We start from the raw sequence: 25,131 nt of genomic DNA, 5'->3' as shown, positions 1-25,131 counted from the left end.
CTTCCAGAGGCCCAGCATCAGCTTCAAAAGCTTCATGATGTGGAGAGGATCTTCAGAGAGGAGTGGACCAACATCCTTCCTGAGATGTTCACAGACCTGGAGACCAACTACAAGAAGAGTCTGACCTCTGTCTGTCCAACAAGGGTTTCTACACCAAGTACTAACACATGTGTTGCAAGGAGATCAAATTGTTATTTCCCACAGTTAAATGCAAATACATTTTTATATTTTATATAATGTCCATTTATGGATTTTCTTTTCAATATTCTTACTTTCACTGTTAAAATAAACATACCATTAAAATTATAGACTGTTCATTTCTTTGTAAGTGGGCAAACCTGCAAGGGATCAAATGTGTGTTTCCTTCACTTAGATACTTACTTACTTTCAATATGGACTGTACATACAGATGAAGCATAATATGCAAACACTTTTTCCATTCTTAGATCAGCTGTATTAAATATGATTTATCCACTCATTTCAGTATGTATGGAAACATATGCTTCTCTTTCTGCCTTTTACATTTCATTTGCATCAAACAAAGATCTTCCAGTGCACTCGGGTTTCGCTGCGCCACACACTGTAGATGTTTAATGTTTCTATGTGGTTGTTACGACCAGTTTGTTACATCTGACAGAGAGTGTTTGTTGTTTCTCAAGGTTTCTCAAGGTACAGGGAGATTTTTGCAATGCAAAAGATGCACGCAAAGAGATGGGCCAATGTAAATAGAAGAGGACACAGCGAAAACACGAGCGTTGTCAGGGAATAATTTGCCCTAGTGTCCTCCTTCGCCCTCTGACACAGATGCTCCAACCTTGAGCAGATGTTATCTCCCTTAAGGAGGGGCTGCCCTAGCAAGTTGTTGTTGTTACCAGTTTATGACCGGGCAACTGTCGGTCAGAGATAGTCATTGTTGTGGGACACCTGACACATCCTTCTCGGGGTGTAGATGACCCCGAGCCATAACCGACAACTAAAGTGGATTCAGTTTCCTCCGCTGTTTAGTCTAACTAATGAAAGAATGTTGATGACCCTTAGCGAAACTAGTTAAAACATCATACGAGAGGAAGGTTTCTTCAGAATTGATTTGGCATCTCTACCGTGTGGTCAACTCGTGGCTCGTGACATGTCTTGTGAATTCTCCGGCCGGAGCTCCAAATACACCGTCAGTGTTTGCCATCAAAGCTCCAGCTCTCCTCGTGTCTCTCTGAGTCCTGTTTCCAATTGCTTCAGAGGTTTCCCCCACAAGCGTGAACTAGGGCCCTTTCTCCGAAGCTTTCGAGATAAAATCCGGTAAAAATAGATTCAGATCAGATGCGGAACAGAGGCATCAACTGAGGCCCACTGAATTGAAGAACGTGTTGTGTAATACACCATTGTCGGTTACAAGACATCAGAAATACTGTTGCAGTGGTCAAACATCATTCATTAAAATAACAAACTTAATTTTTAGCTTGGCCCTTTAAAAAAAAAAAAGTGCTCTCTCTCTGAAGATTTGCAGATAGAATCAGGTACAAAAGGATTCCCTGAAGCCAAACTGTTTCATAGTGATCCAGCCGAAAGAAGTCCTCGTAAAAGAATTCGAAAAATGTGATACGTCATTGTGGAGGGAGCTGAAGCTTCCAGAGGCCCAGCATCAGCCTCAAAACCTTCATGATTTGGAGAGGATCTTCAGAGAGGAGGGGACCAACATCCTTCCTGAGATTAGCACACACCTGGAGACCAACTACAAGAAGAGTCTGACCTCTGTGTGTCCAACAAGGGTTTCTCCATCAAGTACTAACACATGTGTTGCAAGGAGATCAAATACTTATTTCCCACAGTTAAATGCATATACATTTTTATATTTTATATAATGTCAATTTTTGGATTTTCTTTTCAATATTCTTACTTTCACTGTTAAAATAAACATACCATTAAAATTATAGACCGTTCATTTCTTTGTAAGTGGGAAAACCTGCAAGGGATCAAATATGTGTTTCCTTCACTTAGATACTTACTTACTTTCAATATGGACTGTACATACAGATGAAGCATAATAAGCAAACACTTTTTCCATTCTTAGAGCAGCTGTATTAAATATGATTTATCCACTCATTTCAGTACGTATGGAAACATGTGCTTCTCTTTCTGCCTTTTACATTTCATTTGCATCAAACAAATATCTTCCAGTGCACTCGGGTTTCGCTGCGCCACACACTGTAGATGTTTAATGTTTCTATGTGGTTGTTACGACCAGTTTTTTACTTCTGACAGAGAGTGTTTGTTGTTTTTCAAGGTGACGTGCAGGGAGATTTTGGCAATGCAAAACATGCACGCAAAGAGATGGGTCAATGTAAATAGAAGAGGAGACAGAAGTATCAGATGCAAAACTGAGGCGTCAACTAGGGCTCTCTCTCCGAAGCTTTCGTGATAAAAATCTGGTAAAAATAGATTCAGATCAGATGCGGAACAGAGGCATCAACTGAGGCCCACTGAATTGAAGAACGTGTTGTGTCATACACCATTGTCGATTACAAGACATCAGAAATACTGTTGCAGTGGTCAAACATCATTCATTAAAATAACACACTTTATTTTTTGCTTGGCCCTTTGAAACAAAAAATGTGCCCTCTCTCCAAAGATTTGCAGATAGAATCAGGTACAAAAAGATTCCCTAAAGCCAAACTTTTTCATAGTGATCCAGCCGAAATAATTTAACATAGTTCAATTCAATTAAATGTGATGAAGTGAACGTCATTCTCAATTTCACAGAGTTCACACAACAAACAGGAAATAAGTATTTGATCCCAAGTTTACCCACTTACAAAGAAATGAACAGTCTATCATTTCAATGGTAGCTTTATTTTACTAATGAGAGACATAATATAAAAAAGAATATTGAGAAATGTACATCATATAAGAGATCCCCCTTGCAACCAACAAGAACTCTGGCTCCCACAGAGCGGTTACATAAGTCCATTTCCTTTAGGAAAGTACTCCTGATATCAACTTGTTACCTGTATAAAAGACACCAGTCCACAGAATCAATCAATCAGATTCCAACCTCTCCACCATGGGCAAGAACAAAGAGCGGTCTAAGGACCTCAGGGACAAGATTTTCCCTGAGGTCCTAAGACCCTCTGATGAATGCATATGGCTGGGATTGGCTACAAGACCACCAGAAAGCAGCTTGGTGAGAAGGAGACAACTGTTGCTGTGATTATTCGGAAATAGAAGAAACACAAAATGAGTATCAATCGCCCTCGGTCTGGAGCTCCACACAAGATCTCGCCCTGTGGGGTATTGATGATCATGAGAAAGGTGAGGGATCAGCCAAGAACTACACGGGAGGAACTTGTTAATGATCTCAAGGCAGCTGGGACCACAGTCACCAAGAAAACTATTGGTTACACACTACACCCTAATGGAAAATATAAGTAGCTCATAAGTCCTCATGAAAAAATGTGATAAAGTGAACTTCATTCTCAATTTCACAGAGTTCACACAACAAACAAAGTCTGGCCTCCTCCAAAGGGGCATTACATGTGCTGCTCTCTTGGACTTTTTGATGATACTTACAGAGCTGACTGTGCACAAGCTAAGAAGTGAAGTTATACTGTTAAACCAAAGATAGAGACATCAGAATATATCTCCAAACATCTTTGTCTAATCATTTGTATTTATGTTTTATCTTGATTTACCACTGGTTTCCATGTTCACCATTCTGTAACACAGTCAGCTTAACCAGCAGATATGTTTACGACTTCCTACTGAATATACCTTTATGAGAAAATTCTAAATTAAAATGAGAAAGTATGGTTTTGCTATAACCAAAACAAAACGTGACTAAACTTTGACTATAGTATTAATGATTTGGATTTAAGTTTCCTAATTCTTATTTTCAATGTGATAGTGATAAGTGTGCTTATAACTTTTAGTCACTAACCTGTCAAAACGTTGTGATAACAATAAGGTCATGTTTCATAGAAAGAGTTTTGAATGAGATTTTAAAGATTGGTTTGACCAAGAGGCAATTGATGTGTTTCTCTGGATTCAAACACAATAACTTCAGATATACCTTTTAAGGTAATAAGATTGTCTAGGCTAAATCGGAGGACTGTCCTTTAATAGTTGGTCAAACTGCATACTTGCACTAAACAGGTTTCCGTCGTTTTACCCCAAAATTAAACAGATAATGTTGTCAAAGTATATTTTGAACGTTTAGTGGAGAAACATGTTTCAGGATGACAATTGATGATCTCTACTTTTGAACTGTGTTAGATTAGCTTTCTTCTGTCCCACATTAGAAATGTGTAAATCCTTTGGGCAACCGTTCCATGAGATATGTCCTGGCAATCTCTACAGCCGTCTCTATGTTGTCAGCTGTGAACTTCTTGGATGTTGGTCGTGCTTGCTCCCTAACTTCTGTATCATTTTTAAACAAGTTGCTCACACTTTCAACCTCAGCACAGTTGCCATAGGTACTCTTGTTAACTGTATCTGTACCAAACCAAACAAATTCTCACATGATGTGCAAGGTTACATTTCCCTTTCCTCCCCCCTCAAAAGTGTAAATGTCTCGCAAGTGGCCTGCTGTGGAAGTGTAATGGTTCCATCAAAAATCCAGATGTTTCGTATCATTTGGATGGTAGGTCATCACTGCACCAGCAACATAACTGTGCCAGTGTTCAAGACAGGACACAGAAATCATGATACGGCGTAAATCATACATTCTGGACATGGAGACCCCGTAGTACCTACAGACTGAGTTTTTGTTGTTCATGTTCTGAGAGACACAGATGGCACCGGAGACCAGTTGCTTTTTGTTTAGTGGACTGATGATCTCTTGAAGCCTCTTTATTATTTCATCTTCCTTCTCTGGTCCTTCCAGGAAAACAATCTGAAAGAAATCAAATGTTATCAAGCTGCTGTAATTTATTAGGTCATACTTCGTGTTTGAATATGTGCATACAACTCTTATATTTCAGGATGATTTTAGGGAAAAGCAACTATATAAATAGAAGAATTGACAGAAAGAATAAGTGTGAGTATGATTATATGCTTTAATAATTTGGATTCAGATTTGTTTTCACTCACTTTGTAACACACTGTGCTTTTTTCATTCTTACATCTGCTATACCAGCGTGTTTTAACCACTTATCTTACTCTTTATTTATATAGCACATTTCAACACTATTGCTTTACAATTAATGAAAACATTACGGCTCCGTTGTGTATATGTGTAACAGTTGTAAATATGCAGTGGGGTTTATTTGTAAATCATTTAGTATAATCACACAAATTCTGAGTTTTATATTTAGTCATTCTGTGTTCTTCATTGATTGAATGTTCAATACCTTGCCTGACAAGGTCGGAGATCAGTGGGCGGAGCCTCTGAAGTGTGGTCACTGTGCTCAGAGAATTATTTTTGTGGGGACTTCCCCTTTATATAGTGTCCCTCACATTTCATCTTCCCTTTTTGTAAATGTTCCATGTGAGAGGAGTCACTGTGAGGGATACCTAATATAATACTGATTTGTTATATCTGTTGTCATCAGGTACGTTTTAATCTTCCCTTTTTGTAAATGTTCCACGTGAGAGGACAAAACCTGTTCACAGACAGACGTGCAAATACTCAAAACCACTTATGTGATAGTTCCTTGTACAGCATGTGAATAGTATGTTCCATGAAGCACAATTTGTTATGAAGACACGCACAGCCTCACAAACTGAAAACAATACCAGCGTTGTTGGTTTTCAGGGAATGTTTGTTCATTAATGAGGGCAGGTGCAGTCATTCCAGTTGTGTATCTCATTGCAGAATGAAGGTACAAAGAACAGAAAACAAGAAAGGTTTTCAAACGGAGTACTCACACAGACAAAAGCTGTTTTATAATTGCATAAAACCACGACCCTTAGCTGTGATATAATGACCATACACCACGGCCTGTCGTGAGCTATTGTTTAAACATACAATTCATCAGCAGATAAAGAAGATGTCTACGGCAAGTGCCCTGACAAACAACTAAATCAATAATTATTTACATGATTGTCCTTTGTGTAACTCTCTATTTTTCTAATATGAGACTTCTTACTGCATAGTCCTTTAATCAGCAAATTCCCATTAAAATCAGAGTGTGATGAGAAAGTGAGGTTCAGCTATAACTAAAATGAAACTTGACTTAACTTTGACTATAGAATTTATGATTTGGATTGAAATTTCCTAATTCTTATTTTCAATGTGATAGTGATAAGTATGCTTATAACTTTTAGTCAATAACCTGTCAAAACGTTGTGATAACAATAAGGTCATGTTTCATATAAAGTGGAAACTTATCTAATTTGTGTAAAAACCTTTAAAGTATAATCCCATACACATATTGTATCTAATGACTTTGTGTAATGCTCATGAATCTACAGAGAAATATCGATAACTTTGAGTTGTTCTCCTCAGCAGAAAAAAGCCTCACAAGAGTTTGAATGAGATTTTAAAGATTGGTTTGACCAGGAGGCAATTGATGTGTTTCTCTGGATTCAAACACAATAACTTCAGATATATCTTTTAAGGTAATAAGATTGTCTAGGCTAAATCGGAGGACTGTCCTTTAATAGTTGGTCAAACTGCATACTTGCACTAAGCAGGTTTCCGTCGTTTTACCCCAAAAGTAAACAGATAATGTTGTCAAAGTATATTTTGAACCTTTGATGGAGAAACATGTTTCAGGATGACAATTGATGATCTCTACTTTTGAACTGTGTTAGATTAGCTTTCTTCTGTCCCACATTAGAAATGTCCCTTCAGTTATTTGGAAACTGTCCAGGCATGCAACAAGTGAAAAGAGGAAGTTAAGGGCTAGCAACATTTGTATTGTTTGAGACTGGCAAGTTGAACACATTTTAAACATTATGGATAAGCTTCACCTGAGAATCTCAAGTCTTGAGATATCTTCAAATATTTTGTCAATGACTTCAAGACCCAATGACCATAGATAACAATAAGGATAGATGAGATGATATTGGAGTACTTATTATTCTCTAGCAAAGAATCACTTGAAGTGGCAGGAGAAAAAAACCAAACAATGTATGAAACTTAGTTTACGTTATTAGAATGTATTGTTAACAACATGATCAATACATCATTGCCTGCATGCTTCATTCAGACAGTTGACAAATATTTGCATTTATATATTTACTGTTACACATAACAAGTAGCAAATATAAAGCATGATGTATTTGATTTCCACATAAATAAATTCACAACACAGAGGATTCAAGTGAGATCATTTGTAAGTTAAAGTTCTTGTGACTAATATCAAAAGAGATCTGTCTGGTCACTAAATGAAAAAGGACCATAACAATTATACCTATCAATATATTCAATCTTTTCCCTTTTCTTATCATCAACTCAATCAAATCAATTCTACAACTGTGGGTTGTAGAATTGAATATCCCGTGTAAATCCTTCGTGCAAACATTCCCTGAGATATGTCCTGAGTCTGACCCTCTCTGCAGCCATCTTCCTGTTTTCATCTGAACTTCTCAGGATTTGGTCGTGCTTGCTCCCTAACTTCTGTATCATTTTTAAACAAGTTGCTCACACTTTCAACCTCAGCACAGTTGCCATAGGGAAACGTTTTAGCTGTATATGTATCTCTTATCAAACCAAACAAATTCTTACATGATGTGCAAGGTTTCATTTCCTCTTTCTCCCCCCTGAAAAGGTTAAACGTCTCGCAAGTGGCCTGCTCTGGAAGTCCAATGACTCAAAACCCGGATGTTTCGTATCATTTGGATGGTAGGTCATCACTGCACCAGCAACATAACTGTGTCAGTGTTCAAGACAGGACGCAGAAATCATGATACGGCGTAATTCAGACCCCATTTTGGACATGGAGACCCCGTAGTACCTACAGACTGAGTTTTGGTTGTTCAGATTTGTTGTCACTCACTTTGTAACACACTGTGCTTTTTTCATTCTTACATCTGCTATACCAGCGTGTTTTAACCACTTATCTTATTCTTTATTTATATAGCACATTTCAACACAATTGCTTTACAATGAATGAAAACATTACGGCTCCGTTGTGTATATGTGTAACAGTTGTAAATATGCAGTGGGGTTTATTTGTAAATCATTTAGTATAATCACACAAATTCTGAGTTTTATATTTAGTCATTCTGTGTTCTTCATTGATTGAATGTTCAATCCCTTGCCTGACAAGGTCGGAGATCAGTGGGCGGAGCCTCTGAAGTGTGGTCGCTGTGCTCAGAGAATTATTTGTGTGGGGTCTTCCCCTTTATATTTTGTCCCTCACGTTTCATCTTCCCTTTTTGTAAATGTTCCACGTGAGAGGACAAAACTATTGGTTACCCACTACACCATAATGGATCAAATCCTGCAGCGCCTGAAGGCCCCCCTGCTGGAGAAGGCTCATGAAAGGCCCGTCTGAAATTTGACAATGAACATCTGAATAATAATGTCAATTTCTGGATTTCCGAAGATTTGCAGATAGAATCAGGTACAAAAAGATTCCCTAAAGCCAAACTTTTTCGTAGTGATCCAGCTGAAATAATTGAACATAAACGGAGTTCATTTAATTTAAAAGTAGCTCATAAGTCCTTATAAAAAAATTCTAAAAATGTGATAAAGTGAACGTCATTCTCAATGTCACAGAGTTCACACAACAAACAAAGTCTGGCCTCCTCCAAAGGAGCGTTACATGTGCTGCTCTCTTGGACTTTTTGATGATACTTACAGAGCTGACTGTGCACAAGCTAAGAAGTGAAGTTATACTGTTAAACCAAAGATAGAGACATCAGAATATATCTCCAAACATCTTTGTCTAATCATTTGTATTTATGTTTTATCTTGATTTACCACTGGTTTCCATGTTCACCATTCTGTAACACAGTCAGCTTAACCAGCAGATATGTTTACGACTTCCTACTGAATATACCTTTATGAGAAAATACAAAATTAAAATGAGAAAGTATGGTTTAGCTATAACCAAAACAAATGTGACTAAACTTTGACTATAGTATTAATGATTAGGATTGAAGTTTCCTAATTCTTATTTTCAATGTGATAGTGATAAGTGTGCTTATAACTTTTAGTCAATAACCTGTCAAAACGTTGTGATAACAATAAGTTCATGTTTCATATAAAGTGAGTAAAGTGTCAACTTTTGCTAAAACACTATCTCATTTGTGTAAAACCCTTTAAAGTAGCTATAATCCCATACACATCATTTTTGGATCAACTGACTTTGTGTAATGCTCATGAATCTACAGAGAAATATCGATAACTTTGAGTTGTTCTCCTCAGCAGAAAAAAGGCAATTGATGTGTTTCTCTGGATTCAAACACAATAACTTCAGATATACCTTTTAAGGTAATAAGATTGTCTAGGCTAAATCGGAGGACTGTCCTTTAATAGTTGGTCAAACTGCATACTTGCACTAAGCAGGTTTCCGTTGTTTTACCCCAAAAGTAAACAGATAATGTTGTCAAAGTATATTTTGAACCTTTAATGGAGAAACATGTATCAGGATGACAATTGATGGTCTCTACTTTTGAACTGTGTTAGATTAGCTTTCTTCTGTCCCACATTAGAAATGTCCCTTCAGTTATTTGGAAACTGTCCAGGCATGCAACAAGTGAAAAGAGGAAGTTTAGGGCTAGCAACATTTGTATTGTTTGAGACTAGCAAGATAAACACATTTTAAACATTATGGGAAGGCTACTTTTCAACTTCACCTGAGAATCTCAAGTCTTGAGATATCTTTAAATATGTTTAGGTTGTGACTTCAAGAGCCAATGCATGGTCAGTTTTAAAAAGAAAAGAAACCAGTGTGTTTACAAATGTATGTTTAGTATGATTTTGGCTTTGACCATGATAGATAGAGATGATATTGGAGTACTAATTATTCTCTGGCAAAGAATCACTTGAAGTTGCAATGGAAAGAAAACAAACAAATATGAACCTTAGTTTACATTATTTTTATTTAATTGTTAACAACATGATCAATACATCATTGTCTGCATGCTTCATTCAGACAGTCGACAAACATTTGCATTTATATATTTACTGTTACACATAACAAGTAGCAAATATAAAGCATGATGTATTTGATTTCCACATAAATAAATTCACAACACAGAGGATTCAAGTGAGATCATTTGTAAGTTTAAGTTCATGTGACTAATATCAAAAGAGATCTGTCTGGTCACTTAAAAAAAAAGGAGCATAACAATTATACCTATCAATATATTCAATCTTTTCCCTTTTTTATCATCAACTCAATCAAGTCAATTCTACAACTGTGGGTTGTAGAATGTATTATCCCATGTAAAGCTGTGTTTTTCTTTCAACCATTCCATGAGATCTGCCCTGACCCTCTTTGCAGCCATCTCTCTGTTGTCATCTGTGCCCATCTCAGATGTTGGTCGTGCTTGCCTCCTAACTTCTGAATCCTTTTTAAACAAGTTGCTCAAACTTTCAACCTCAGCACAGTTGCCATAGGGAAACGTTTTAGGTGTATCTGTATCAGGGGGGGGGGGCGGTGCTAGTGGAGCTCGTGTGTGAACTGCGAGCTGCAATTCGCGATTCAGCTGAGGCTCCCTCCGCAAGATCTATTTCTTTTAAACCAAACATATTCTGACATCTTATGCAAGGAGGCATGTACACTTTCCCCACCTTGAAAAGTTTAAACGTCTCGCAAGTGACCTGCTTTGGAAGTGTAATGGTTCCATCAAAACGTGGATGTTTCGTAACATTTGGATGGTAGGTCATCACTGCACCAGCAACATCACTGTGCCAGTATTTAAGACAGGATGCAGAAATCATGATAAGGCAGAAATCATCCCACATTCTGGACATGGAGACCCCGTAGTACCTACAGACTGAGTTTTGGTTGTTCGTGATCTGAGAGACACAGATGGTGTAGGGGACCAGAAGCTTTTGATTTAGCGGTCTGATGATCTTTTGAAGCCTCTTTATTATTTCATCTTCCTTCTCTGGTCCTTCCAGGAAAACAATCTGAAAGCAATCACAAATGTTATCAAACTGCTGTAATTTACTATGTCATACTTCATGTTTGAATATGTGCATACAACTCAAATATTTCAGGAGGATTTTAGGGGGGAAAGCAACTGTATAAATTAGGGCTGTCAAGTTAACGCGTTAATAACGCGTTAATAACGCGTTAACGCAAAAAAAAATGAACGCCACTAATTATTTTAACGCAATTAACGCATGTGTATTTTTTGTCCTCGGCCGCCCCGTAGTTTCAGAGCGCATCGAGTTTAAAATACCATCTACAAGCTGATGCTGACAGCCCCGCTCCTGCCGCCCGCTTGTGGCAGACCACACTTCCACGCTCACCGGCAGGGTGTGTGTATGTGTGGCGCGACTCGAGCGAGGCACACCTTACGTGTTGTTGTTGTTGTTGTTGTTAGCATCTGGTCCTAGCTAGCTGCGCTAACGGATATAAGGAGCTGTTTCAATGAAAACAGAGGAGCGACATTTCGCCGACAACTTGACTTTATGCAGGTAGCCAGACAGTGGGACATTGTACGAAAAGTCAGCACACTCAGCACGGATAGTGCGCGCAACATGATTGCAGAGTCCAGGCAGCTCCCGTTCGAGCATATATGCCTTGAGCTGCACATCACACACACACACACACACACACACACACACACACACACACACACACACACACACACACACACACACACACACACACACACACACACACACACACACACACACACACACACACACACACACACACACACACACACACACACACACACACACACACACACACACACACACACACACACACACACACACACACACACACACACACACACACACACACACACACACACACACACACTTTGTATTATTATATGAGAGAGGTTGAATTGAGGCGAATATTTGTAATGTTCAGAGGTTGTTGTGTTTAATATTCATGAGAATATTTGTCATTGTTCAAATGATAATAAACAAACATATAAAGCATATTTGTCCACTCATATGTTGATAAGAGTATTAAAAACTTGAAAAATATCCCTCTAAGGTACATTTAGAACAGATAAAAAATGTGCGATTAATTTGCGATTAATCGCGATTAACTATTTGAATCGACTGACAGCCCTAGTATAAATAGAAGAATTGACAAACTGTAATCTAACCATGTCTAGCACACATGAGAATGGACTCCGCCTGGGTAGTTGAGAGAAAGAGGAAGGTTCAAAAGGCAGAGGGAACTGTTTCTTCAACCCAGCTAAATAGTCCGTATCAAGCACAATCTCTTCCGGTGACAATGGTGGTGTCATGATCCTTCCCAAAAAGAAGATGCTGTGAAGAATCTGTCAAAAAAGAGATGCCATTGTTAATGCTGTGTGTAACTGTAAAGCTCTATGAAAGAAACACATCATTTCAAAAGTTCATAAAAGCCACATCAGACATACCTCCTCTACTAACTGTGTATCTCCATCTTGACGGGAGGTATTCAGCTTCAACATTGTTTTGATAATCGCTAGAGCATTGCTTAGGAAATAACTTATCTCCACCAGATATTTTTCTTTTCTCCTATAAAAATATAAAATCAGTAATAAAGAGTTTTAATAACATTTAAAATCAGAAGTCAGTATTAGTGGTTCAGGTAATCAGCGGACTCACTTCTTCTCTTCAGCCTCAGCCTTAGCCGCCTCAGCCACAGCAAACTATAGGGAGAAATAACACACGACACATTAAACCATGATTATAACACTTACACATTTCACTGACAACAGAAAGTAAATTAGCAATGTAGAATTTGATCAGAATTACTTACTACTAAATATCAGCAAAGGAAAGCAGTTAAAAGCAGCCACTTACCATTGTAGGCCAGGAGTGAATGAATGGAAATACATTAATTAAGCCCTGCCTCATGTTTTGAACTACCACACCTATATGTAAAGCAGTCGTTATGACAGTCAGAATAAGGTATGAACGCTACCTTCTCATTTATTCATCCATTGTTTTTGATGAAATGTCATATTTCTGGATTGATCACTATTGAAAAGAGCAAGATACCAGTCTAGTATGCAGTTTTGTGCTAGTTACTGAAAACCAGTAACTAGTTACCATTACTAATTACTTCATTTCAAAAGTAACTCAGTTACTTTACTGATTACTTACACCAAAAAGTAATGCGTTACTGTGAACAGTAACTTTTTAGTTACTTAAAAAACTCCCATGAATGCCCTTATAGCCTTCATTTCAGTACTGTTATTGCATTGGAGAATAATACAATCTGTTGATCAACTTGACATGCATTTGCATCACTGAACTCTGCTAAGCAATGTGGTCTATACAAACACAAACACAAAGATATGTTTCAAAGTGCCAATTTATTTCAGGCCAGAACAAACTGACAAAACTTGAGTTGCCTGCAATATGCCGTGTGCCGCCCGGACATGGTATCATGCTTACTAGCTCCCTGAAAGCGGGTGACTCCACTGTAGAAATAGCCTGCATGTGTTCTACAACATACCGTGCAATGGCTCTATCAACTTTTCCCTGGCTAGCAGTCCCTCGGTTAAAATCCAGCCGCTGTTGTTGCTTAGGTGGAGGTGGAGTGGCGTCGGATGAGTCTGGGTCTGTGGTCTTCGCTACTAGCTTCGTCCCAGCATGTTGTTTCTGCAGATGTTTCAACAGATTTTAATTGCTGTTTTGGGCAGTAGATAGGATCTTTGACCCGCCAAGACGCAACTTACATTTAACTAAAACGTTCTTTTCTTTGTGCTCGACAAAAGTGAAATAGTGAGAATATCTACAGGCGGAGAAACTCGACTTGAGCTCCGCCGCCGCCGCCATGATAGTCTTGTTAGTAAACACAAACACGCCCACAGCGCGTCTCCGCATGTGACACAGGAATAGAAGTATCTAAGTACATTTACTCAAGTAGGCTACTGGGAGCCGAGACTATATAAAAAAAAATAACGGAGTAACGCACCATGTAGTAACGGTAACTGAGTTACTGAATTTAAAATATAATGCGTTAGAGTTCTAGTTACTGCCAAAAATAACGGCGTTACAGTAACGCGTTACTTTGTAACGCGTCCCAACACTGCTAGTATGTACCAAGTGCAGCAACCTTTTCAGACCAGGAACAGGGAGTGTTTAAAGTCGCTATAAATGTGAATGCAATTCTGAATATAAATCAGACACCAACGACCTCAATCTACTATTTGGGTAACTATTATTTCCGTTTGTATGATTTATCTCACACTTTATGTTTGCTTACTTCAGTTTGAGGTGTCTTTGTAAAACAGGTAGGCTAACATTGACGTAGAATATGTACATCAAGAGTTACTGTGTTATTTTATTTTTGCGTTTTACTCATATATTTAGGCTGCTTAACATTATATTTAGATAGAACCGTGCCAAATGTGTTATTAGGTTTGGGAGGAGCACTGTGGGGTTAGATTTGTCTCAATAATGTTTGTATTAACATAAAAATAAGTTGTAAATATGTGATTTGTAAAGTAAAACATCTTCCACAAATGCATTCAAAAGACTTGCAAACTCACAAAAGAATGTGCAAATGTAAAACGGATCTGCAAATAAGCATAAAATAAAGATTTGTGAATAAAGAGAAAAGGGTGTAGTCTGGGTCTGTCTTTAAAGGAAATGCAAATGTTTTCCTGCTGGTTGCTGGTGTATATATAATGCGTAGGGACCAGGGACCAATACATACCGAGTATTTCTCGTAAAAATCCAAACGATTCGACTTATGTGTGTTTTATTTATTGAAACATCTGTCTGTCTGTGTTACTCAAACATTTTGGGATACTTTCCAATATCTGTGAAATTGTTCTTCAATACATTCAAAAAAAATATGAGGGATCAACTTTTGTTTTCATGAAACAATAACTTCAAAGTTACATTTAAAACACACATTTTAGAATATTAACATTGAAATGATGCAACAAAATATTTTCATTCAAATAATTGGAGACATTTCAATGTTCATTATTTCATAAAAAAGTGCTGTTTCTTATTTATTTAAAAATAGTTTTTTGTTTAATCTTCATCTCACAACTCAGATTTCATGTATTTATTTTCAAAATAATTGTTTCTTCCATATTTGAATTTACGTTTCTGTACACAGATGTGTGGCAGGTTGTGGCACGATGGCAGGTTGTGGCACGATGGAAGTTTGTCCAGTTGTCTATAAAGTAAGTACCACTACTTGATGGAAAAAAGAGGGCATTTATTAATTAGTTAAATTTGTAAAATTGCACATTTGTATTTCAACATTTAAATGCAATAATAAATAAGCTATACTCTACCAATTAGCTCAGTAGCCAATATTTTGTAATGCTATTTAACCTTTATAATAAGTACAGGTTTAAATATTGCTGTTATTATATTATTTGGTTTTTTTTATTGACATTTTTATTGATTAGATTAGAAGCTCTTTGTTGATATCGTGTATATCATAGTGTTTTCAAAAATATCAAAATGCTGTCATATTGTTATAATGAGTAGAGGTTTTTATTTACATTTTTTATTTTACTACTGTTAACAATGCATTTTTTTGTTTTCCCTGTAACAGAAGGCTAGGGTGGATTCCAGTCCAGAGAGCAAGTAAGAACTTTTATTTTCTGTTAAGGGGGGGGGGGGGTTAAAACAACAATGGCATACAACACCAAGAAACGCAGTCTTTCCTGTTATCTTGTTTCAGTCATCTTGTAACTATATTGAATATTAACTACGTCACATGTAAAGCAACTTCAACATGCTTCCAACTTCACAATTAAAAGCAAAATGTGTCTATAAAAGAAAATGCCAGAACCTATTTACAACGTTAATTTAAAATGACTTACACCTTTTCATTAAGAGACCCTCAAGTGTGTTTGAGAGTTTGGAGTGAAGAATGTGGTTCAAAGAAGATTTGCAATTTTGCTATGCACATATAAGACCTGAACCACAAAACTAACTGCGTCATGAACACCTTCAAGAGGAGAGACAAGATGCACTGGATTGAACACTGACGAGAGACAAGAAGAAGCAGGATAAAGATGGGAATTGTGGATAACATAGGAAGAGCAACAGGATCAAAATTGGCATTTAGAGGATAAAAAGCTGTGTTATAAATAACATTTTTTTTAAATGTAACTTCATTACTGGATTTTTTGTACATATATTTTAATTAAGTAAGAACAACTTGCTTGTTTACTCTTTATAATGATGTCATTAGTTGTACATTGTCAATAGTATGTCATGGTCAATCTGATTTATTTTTAGGAATCACAGTGTTAGGGCTGGGTCAAAAGTTCAGGACCTACAATGGCAGAGACCAGATGGATGCAGTCTTTTAACAAAGTTTAATAAAGGAAAAAAGGAGCAACTAAAAAACAATCCACAAAATGAAGGTGGATCTAGTTCACGCTGGTGGTGGCGGCAGGACTCAGGCTGGCTCGAGCAGACACTGGGAAAAACAGAGGAAAAAACAAGGTTACTCTTCAACAAAAACAGCAAGAGAAAATCACACTAAGCTAGGATACTGCAACGTTCAGCTCTACCGAGTGAGACGGAATTATCTGGCGCTGTAGTGTGAACATGACCAGGGTTTTATGGAGGAGTTGATTAGATGAGTACAGGTGCTCCTCATTGTGAACCAGCTGCGCCTTCTAACGATCACCACACTGCACAGGAGAGAGAGACAGGCCGTTTCTCAATCGCGAGGATATTGGCTTCCAAGCCAATATTTCAAGGATGCTACGTCATCGAGTGCCGCCGAAGGACTGTTCCAATCTCCAGCATACTTGGAATTCCACCGAGGCCGCGTCCTTGGTTTGGGGGAAATTTGGAGGCTGCACATGGGTAGACTTCGCGTCCTTAAAATCCCCACAATGCTTTGCGCATGGACCAATTTCCCCAAATCTGTGGCGGAAGATGTAAGGCGGGGCCTCTCATATGACGCACACCTGCACACTTGCTAGCCTGTTCCACTCTTCGTTTTCCGAATGGCAGGAAGTATTCTTGCCTTGCTTCTGAAGCAAGACGCTCGGCTCGGCTGTGCTACCAAGCCAGCATCTTCGCGATTGAGAAACGGCCAGAGAGAGAGAGAGAGAAGACAGAGGGGAGGAGGAAAAAGCAAAACACCTAAACCATAACACACAGCGTCTCATAAGTTCTGCTTGTGTGATTTTGGTGGCAGCCACATTCAGGCGTATCATGGATTATACAATTAGTAAAACTAGAAGGACTGCAGGTAGTGGATTCACACCATGATGACTAAGTGGCTTGTCATGTTCGTCATTTTCTAATGTTGATAACAGAGAAATCAAGTGGCCAAAATGAGTTTCCCCTTTAGGGTGGATGGCTCATCCTTATAGATCACGTAGTATATCTGCGGTTCCTTCGTATCGAGCAAAACAAGAATATTGTGACAGCGTCTAAAAGAGTTTTGAGTATTTTAAGTATGTCGTTCAAAGAAAGTCCGTTTCCAAATGTTGCCAATCACCTGGACCACTAAACCTCCCCTGTGTCATGAAGACCTGGAGAGATGGAAGACTACACTCCCACGCAAGAGCAGGTAACAAATGGACTGATTTTATATTTTCTAGTCTTTGCGACCACTCAAACTGCGTTTTAAACACATGTCAGCACTCGCCCCTTCAAACACAGTCACCAGTACCCTTGACACCAGGAGCAAGTTGGGGTTCAGTATCTTGCCTGAGGAAAACATTCAACATGTTGACCAGAGGGGGCGGGGATTAAACCACCAATCCTTCGATTGATAAAAGACCACTGAGCCACAGACGCCCCAACATCATCTAAACAAAGAGGAACAAGGGCGGAGCAAACATTGGCTGTGTCTCCGGGAGAATGAATCCGAGATGTGTGGAGGAGTATATGAGCCATGACTTTAACCGACTCAAAGTCCTGGTGAAAAAAAGAGACGGACAAGGTCTCAAGATGGCTGATGGTTCGTGTACATCGGTACTGAAAAACAGAATTCAGGACCCACAGGCATTGAGCCTCATGGCTGTAGAACATGTACTGAAGCTGTAGCTGAATCAAGAGTCTCTTAGGATCACAATCATGAAAATAAATGTGGGAGAAATGGACTGGAGCTCACTGATTAACTTGCAGCCATTCATTGGGAAACATTTTTTTGTCTTTTCTTCCATTCAGGCCAGCAGGTCTGCTGTTCCCACAGAAAAACGGGAACACAGGTAAGCTAAGGTAGAACTTAAGAGAAATGGTTGTGTAGTTGATTAGACAACACTCCTTTTGCCTCATATCATAAAAACGGTGGTGTAACTTTTGTTCGGCATGTGTTGCAGGTCCAGATTACATGAAAGGGGTTTTAGATTATGTATCCAAAGAGAATAGACACAAGATATTTGAATTAAAAAAAACAGCTGGCGCCACATTGAAGATAGGACCCCTGGAAGACACCATTTACAGTGAGGAGCCTGACGTAGTGAATGGGTGGGGAGAATTCTATCTTCCTGAGATAGTAAGAATGCAGGTTGTAGGTGTAGTGGAGGGGACCTCCTGCCCATGGGACCAGCTCGTTCTAATGATCTGTGAGGACGGAAAGCTGTATGCCTACGATGGAGCGAAGCTACATTTGGTGGCTTCAAGCATGGAGCAGCTATGTGAAGAGGGCATAAGCTATCCAGGATCCAAGACATACTACAAAGGGGAGGCCTTCAAAGACATGGTGAGTTATGGTGAAATTGCTGGGAACAAACAGCTTTGTGTTTTCTGAACCTGATAGTTGATCACCTGCGGGCTATGACAACTGTTTATTGATATTGTCTTTTGTGTGTAGACCGAGAAAGACTGGGAAAAAGTGTGGAAGAGCCGTACAGGGAGGGCGCTGGTACGAGAACATCGTAAACAGGTGCTGGAACACAAGGCCGAATGTATGGAATATCTCAGAGTCTCAGCTGCAAAACAAGGCAAGTATCTTTTTCTCTGCTTCAGGGCAAAGATTACATTTGTGCATTTAGTGTCACTATCATGTTTCTTTTGTTTTGAGTGACCTCATTTGCTAATTTGTTTATCTCTCTCTCTTTCTCTCTCTCTCTCACTTCCGCTTACTTTCTCAATTCCTGTCCTTCCCAGAATCCCTTGGCAAGCCCCAGGTCAGTCGGTGACATCACTTTGGCCCAACAATGCTCACTTGAGTAAACTCTAAAGATAGTGTAATTTTCAATACTGGAGGCTTAATTAAAAGATGTCTGTAATATAGGCCTACATTACTGATATGTTGTAGCCCATCTTTTGTGAGATATGCCAAGAATTAGTGTAGAAGTTGTGTTATTGTTCTAACAGTTCCTATTATTATTTTAATGGTGTTTAAAGCTCTTAATGGTTTGGCACCCACTTATCTCACAGAGTCACTCTCGTTTTATGTCCCTGGACGAGCCCTGAGGTCCTCTTCAGCTGGCTTTTTAAATATCCCTAAAGTCCCCCAAAATAAAATGGGTGAGGCCGCTTTTATCCACTACGCTCCAAAACTGTGGAACACCCTACCAGGAAATATCAGAGAGGCCAACTCAGTGGACATTTTTAAACGCCAGCTAAAGACACATCTTTTTAGATTAGCTTTTTATTAGCAACCCCCCACTTTAAATGTTATTTTAGTCTTTATTATGGACCTACCTTATATTGTTTTATTTATTTTATAGGTCTTAATCTTTGTATCTTTATTTCTGTTGTACCTATGTTCACTTTGTTTTATGGGGTTTTATATTTTATATTGTTGCATCGACTCAGTTGTCTTGTGTCTAATCTGTCAGAGAGAAACCATTTTTTATTTTATTTTATTTTTATTATCATACATTTGACCTCCTTGCGTCTATTAACCTGATAACTTGTCATATTTTGCTGCATGCACCTTCTAAAGTCCATAACAAATAATCTGAGGGGAATTTCTTGTTGTTTGTTTTTAACTTGTGATGTGTCATTTTGTAAAGCACTTTGAGCTGCACGTGTTGTATGAAAAGTGCTATATAAATAAAGCTTTATTATTATCATTTGTATTATTATAATAAGTAAAAAACAAAATAGCAGATATGTACACCATGGTAAAAACAAATAGCAGTATATTTGTTTTTAAGAAAAGTGACCATATTGAATTAAAGAGCTAGTTGGTACTGTATGCCAATTGTAAATAAAGATAATTAAAAATAAATTTAAAAAAAGAAAGATAAACGTGAAATTGCAGGAGGTTATATTTCACCTGCATGTATATTGCACACAGTTGTATAGTATATAATGGGGTCTGAAATGTTCCTTGTCCCTCTAAATGTACCTCAAATAAACATCTCAAAAGCTTCAACAAATATTAGACAATTTTAACATCGAAGATTTTGTTAATTTCTCTCATGAAAAAACTAGACAAAATCTACTGACTCCAATCCAGTAGGTGGCAGTAATTAACTTATTCATTGGTTGCCAGCCGCCAATAAACCTCATAGAAGAAGATGACTGATTTATGTTTGTTTGCAACTTTTATCTTTGTAAAGTTTTGGGGGTTTTCCCCTTTTATTTATACAAGAACGTATATGAACATCATATATTTTGTATACAACAAATTTACATCGGGGGAAGACATCTAAAGTAAAGAAAAATACGTTTCATACATCAGATTAAATATTTCTTAAATACACAATTAGTTTTGATTGCCTTTTTTTATTCATACTGTTTTAATAGTGCTACAAATATTGTTAAAAAAGAAAAAGCTCATAGAAGAAAATATACACAGTGCGCATGCGTACAGTATAAGCGGAAGACGTATCTGCGTCAACCGGAAGCTGGGACGGCCTTTCTGCTCCCGGACTGCCATCATGGTGAGTTCGCCATCAGAGTTGTAGCGTTTCTTTGTCGAAATTCTTTTTATATATCTAATTTAACTAGAACAACGAGAGTAATGTGTAATGTTAACACACTTACACGCATATTCATGGGTCGTTTTGTGTGGTAATATGGTTGTATTTGAAGTTTTAACGCTATATGTGTAAGATGTCGGCTACAACGTGGTCCGTCCAGGGAGAGGCCTGCTCGCTTTATCGGACTAATTACACGTGTTTTGTCACGACAACATTGCTTGATATCGTCTGCATGCGATGTTTTATTTTCAATTGTATGACATGTTATACATACACCTGGAAATACGCTTCTACGTAGTCCCATTTTAGCGGCATGCAAGTCGTTAGCAGACACATTAGCTAGCTTACATTAGCTTGTTGGCAACGTTATCCACTGTGGTATATCAGAACATGGCTATAAGTCAAGAAAAGTGAGCCCCTTGCCTACAAATTGAGCAGATGTGTTGACCCAGAAATATACAGTCTCTTGATTTGGGTGTCTTCAATTAAAGGCTAAACTCAGAGGTGTAAGAAGTACTCGGATGTTGTACTGTGGGGGAAAAAACTCCTCAATTGGGACAATATACTATATCTTATCTTACTCAAGTATAAGAAGTACCAGAGTTGAGGAATAATAGGTTACAAGTAAAAGTCCTGCTTTCAAAATATAACCTCAGTAAAAGTATTAACATCAAAATATGCTTAAAGTACCAAAAGTAAAAATACTTATGCAGATTGTCTAATTTTTAGATCAACACATAATGCATCAATGTGTTTATCAAAGCTGGTAACTGCAGCTAAATTACTTTATTTACTGCAGGGTAGCTCGTGAATTTACTTCAGGTTTAACTAAAGTCTAATTCAAGTCTTGTTAAAATGTCACGTCATTAATCAAATCTGCAAAGAAACTCAAGGTATTAAATAATAGTGGATTAAAAGTGCACAATGTACCTCTAAAATGTAGTTGGGTAGAAGAAAGTGGCAAGTACAGTACTTGAGTAAAAGTACTTAGTTACTTTGCTCCACTGACTAAACTGAGACCTTTCCATGTAAAAGCCTCCTTTTGACTTTCGTTATTTTGTGATGTGTGTTTCTCAGGTGTTCAAACGCTTCGTTGAGATCGGCCGTGTTGCCTACATCTCTTTCGGACCCCATGCTGGCAAGCTGGTGGCCATCGTAGATGTCATCGACCAAAACAGGGTGAGTGAGATTGGCTTGAGTAGCGTAAGCATCACTTTGGACTTGTTTTATATTGATTTTTCTTAATTGTGCATTGTTTCTATTTTGTTAGGCCCTTGTTGATGGTCCCTGCACAGGTGTGAAGAGACAATCCATGCCCTTCAAGTGCATGCAGCTTACAGACTACGTCATCAAAGTACCTCACAGGTGAGTGGGAACAGTCATTTTCTTAAAACAAAAAAACAACTTATTTGAAACGAAGGGTACAGATTGTTTTCCTTTTCCTACCAGGCTAGGTACACAAGACTTTAGGCATTTCTAGAAACCACTCAAGGTTTACCTAGTTTGCTATTTTTAGAAGAGGCATCTTATAAGGGGTCTGTAAGTGTGGTCAATAGGGGGGCACAACATCGTCTCTGCAATCAAAATTAGTTCAAAAGGAACCACTAGGAAACAACATACTTTTGTATCGGTTATTTTAATGTTGGAGATAGTTTTTAATTCTACAAGCAGTTACATGTAATATAGCAGTTTACTGGGAGCACCAGGGAGGCAGATCTAAGGACTCTTAATTCATTATTGCAAACATTTGACAGCCTTATTGCAGAAATTCCTCGTATCGAGCATCTTAAGTGATCTTATTTGTGTCAACGCTGTACTGCAAATGAGATGACCGTGACTGCAATTCTAATATTTCAAAAATATATAAATTATATGATTTGGGTTTCCTTGTGTGGTTGTTATTTGATTAAAAACGTGAGTAATCCCTCTTGTATCTGTACTGACTGTTTTTATGTATTCACAGTGCTCGTCAGAAGTTTGTGAGAAGAGCCTGGGTGAAGGCCGAGGTCACCCAGAAGTGGTCGGAAAGCAGCTGGGCCAAGAAGATCGAGGCGAGACAGAAGGTAAGGCAATGTTTCCCTCTGGTCGCTATGAACATATTGGACAATAAAAATTATTTTACAAGTTGCGTTATTTCAGCAGCAGCAGATTAATGTTGGCTTTTAAATAATTTATTTGCTTCCGGCAGTGAGGTGATGTTTCCCCCGCCGGTTTGTTCTGTTTGACAGCAGGGACACATAAACACTATGTTATGAAACTAGTTTGAAGGGTGTTATATGGGTAAAGGAAGAGTCGTGGGGCAAATGCATGCATTATTTTTTCACTTTGAGCACTGCAAGTGTGGGCAAACCCATGGCATCCTAATTGTCCTTCAAATGTAAGATGTGTTACAGCCGGTAGTGGGAATTTCTCAAATCTTGCTAAGATTTTGATAATTGCCTTTTTGTTTAGCAGTATCAGGTTTTTTGTTCAACATTCTGTTGCGTTCCAAAACAAATATTTGTAACTTCTCTTGTTTGTGGGGGAAATGTGCTAATGGATAGGTAAAGACTTTTGAATGCCATAGAAGTAAGACCAAATTATATTTTTACCAGTATTTTAATGATGGATTGCACGGTTTCTCCAGGAAACTGCTAGATTTTAAACCCATACTCATTTGAATCCACTACGTAGTGACTAACATAGTTGAAAGTACATTCAGCTGGTGAGTGCAGCAGTTTGGTTCCCATACATTTGTTACCTATCAGTTTGACTCCAACAATTTCTGAAAAAACACGTTTTCAGTTTTTTCCCCCCAACTGTTATATTCTGCTTTATTTAACATGGAGGGTATGTTTGTGTGAGGCTGACCTGTCACTGTTTACTACTCAGCTGATCCTGATGGTGTCTTGTGGTTTGTGTGATAAGTTTAGAGGATTGTATACAAAATACGGCCCCTCCTGTCTGAGCTGTTTCCCTGCAGGTTAGGTTTGAGTTTCACAAATAGGCTTCTGTTTGTGTTTAAAGAGGCAGCCCACCTTCCATTTCTCCAGCCGTAGGGGTCTCTGGATTGCTTCATGTGCCCCAAACATTAAACTTAAAGCAAACTGACTCCCTTTATCAATGCACATGTCCATCCTTAAAACTGAATTCTGCTGTGCTAAACTGTGAGAGAAATAAACTACTCTGGTTCTTCCCTGACTCTATTTCTCCTTATTTTTGCAGAGATCCAAAATGTGCGACTTTGACCGCTACAAGGTGATGAAGGCCAAGAGGATGGTAAGTGAAACAGATTTAGGCAGCTTTCATTCATGTGTGGAAAATGTGGCCAGCAAATTGATGCTAGCTTTATCTGGGGTCTTCAAACATTTCCCAAATACTTAATTTATTCTGTATTGCCTTCTTTAAGTCACATTTATTACACAATAGTAATAGTTAAATATAAAATGGACCATTGTAGATCTGTGAGTTTAGACTGTAATGCCTCCTGATGGAGCTCTTCTCACAGCTGACTGACTAAACAGCTGCAGCTCATAAAACTAATGATGGGTCGGGCTGATTTTAATTGTCCCAGAGAGAAATCATTGACAATAGTTTGTTCCTGCCGATGCTCAATCTCTGGCCCTCGAATGAAATGTGGTTATTAATTCCTACGAGCAGCAGTTTTGATTTAACAACCAAAGCCAATTAAATGTAACGGGTCCATTGGTCTAAGTGTGTAGAATAGTGATCGTACAGCAGTTCTTAATGTATGCTCTTTTTGTCTCTGCAGAGGAACAAGATCATCAAGCATGAGGTGAAGAAGCTCCAGAAGGAGGCAGCAAAGAAGTGAACAGTGCCCACAAAATAAATCTCCTGTTCAATTGTTCATCTGCGTCTTGTCTTCTCTTTGCCATCTTTGAAAGACATGTGATGGCTCAGTTGGAAATGTACTGTCCTTCTCGTGTGTACTTTAATATAAACTAGTGACTGGTAAATGTCAACTTTAGGCTTACACACCTTGGTATGTGCAGTGAGCAGGGGAATGAAGTAAACGTGATGCAATATGAAGGACATAGTATTGTGTGGCACCCCTTTTTAGTCGGTTAATACTATAAAGTAAATATAGCCAAATTAAAATGAAATGATCTTGACTGATGTTGCTTCAGCTTTGCCTTTTTGGATTTGCTTGGTGGTGTTTCAGACGGTTCAGTGCTGTGGGGTTTGCTTTTAATGTTTTTAATATATTGCTTCTCAAAGAGGCAACAGTTGTTTCTC

General features: G+C 38.2%; 3 protein-coding genes across 3 annotated transcripts; 2 read left to right on the top strand and 1 right to left on the bottom strand.

Annotated features, from left to right (window-relative positions):
- Window positions 1-9,965: 9,965 nt before the first annotated feature.
- On the bottom strand, window positions 9,966-12,716 carry LOC117478153. The gene is made up of 4 exons (XM_034125071.1): window positions 12,674-12,716; window positions 12,463-12,583; window positions 12,184-12,360; window positions 9,966-11,020 (listed from the first exon to the last, which is right to left on the bottom strand). The coding sequence occupies exons 2-4, from the start codon at window positions 12,514-12,516 to the stop codon at window positions 10,529-10,531; spliced, it is 723 nt and encodes a 240-aa protein (XP_033980962.1). The 5' UTR covers window positions 12,517-12,583; window positions 12,674-12,716; the 3' UTR covers window positions 9,966-10,528.
- A 1,470-nt stretch (window positions 12,717-14,186) lies between these two features.
- On the top strand, window positions 14,187-20,014 carry LOC117478044. The gene is made up of 7 exons (XM_034124912.1): window positions 14,187-14,230; window positions 15,150-15,216; window positions 15,597-15,628; window positions 18,185-18,225; window positions 18,337-18,719; window positions 18,831-18,960; window positions 19,127-20,014. Exons 2-7 carry the CDS (start codon window positions 15,172-15,174, stop codon window positions 19,156-19,158), a joined length of 663 nt encoding a protein of 220 aa, XP_033980803.1. The 5' UTR covers window positions 14,187-14,230; window positions 15,150-15,171; the 3' UTR covers window positions 19,159-20,014.
- A 763-nt stretch (window positions 20,015-20,777) lies between these two features.
- rpl14 (ribosomal protein L14) lies at window positions 20,778-24,742 on the top strand. Its single transcript, XM_034124913.1, has 6 exons — window positions 20,778-20,856; window positions 21,973-22,074; window positions 22,166-22,260; window positions 22,859-22,958; window positions 24,100-24,153; window positions 24,647-24,742. Exons 1-6 carry the CDS (start codon window positions 20,854-20,856, stop codon window positions 24,704-24,706), a joined length of 414 nt encoding a protein of 137 aa, XP_033980804.1. The 5' UTR covers window positions 20,778-20,853; the 3' UTR covers window positions 24,707-24,742.
- The last annotated feature ends 389 nt before the right edge of the window (window positions 24,743-25,131 follow it).

Source organism: Trematomus bernacchii, unplaced genomic scaffold (genome assembly GCF_902827165.1).
Source record: "Trematomus bernacchii unplaced genomic scaffold, fTreBer1.1, whole genome shotgun sequence".
In the NCBI taxonomy this organism is placed as follows: Eukaryota; Metazoa; Chordata; class Actinopteri; order Perciformes; family Nototheniidae; genus Trematomus; species Trematomus bernacchii.
Note: the sequence above shows the minus strand (reverse complement) of the source record. Positions and strands in the feature narration are given on the sequence as shown.

Bases quoted from the DNA above. Each gene is read 5' to 3' on its own strand.
- LOC117478153 (XM_034125071.1), bottom strand. From the start codon at position 12,516: ATGTTGAAGCTGAATACCTCCCGTCAAGATGGAGATACACAGTTAGTA. The intron at 12,361-12,462 runs GTATGTCTGATG...CTTTTTTGACAG, and splicing joins ATACACAGTTAGTAGAGGAG to ATTCTTCACAGCATCTTCTT. The intron at 11,021-12,183 runs GTTAGATTACAG...GATTGCTTTCAG, and splicing joins TCTCATGTGTGCTAGACATG to ATTGTTTTCCTGGAAGGACC.
- LOC117478044 (XM_034124912.1), top strand. From the start codon at position 15,172: ATGGCAGGTTGTGGCACGATGGAAGTTTGTCCAGTTGTCTATAAA. The intron at 15,629-18,184 runs GTAAGAACTTTT...TCTTCCATTCAG, and splicing joins GATTCCAGTCCAGAGAGCAA to GCCAGCAGGTCTGCTGTTCC. The intron at 18,720-18,830 runs GTGAGTTATGGT...TTTTGTGTGTAG, and splicing joins GGGAGGCCTTCAAAGACATG to ACCGAGAAAGACTGGGAAAA.
- rpl14 (XM_034124913.1), top strand. The intron at 22,959-24,099 runs GTAAGGCAATGT...TTATTTTTGCAG, and splicing joins AGATCGAGGCGAGACAGAAG to AGATCCAAAATGTGCGACTT. The intron at 24,154-24,646 runs GTAAGTGAAACA...TTGTCTCTGCAG, and splicing joins TGATGAAGGCCAAGAGGATG to AGGAACAAGATCATCAAGCA.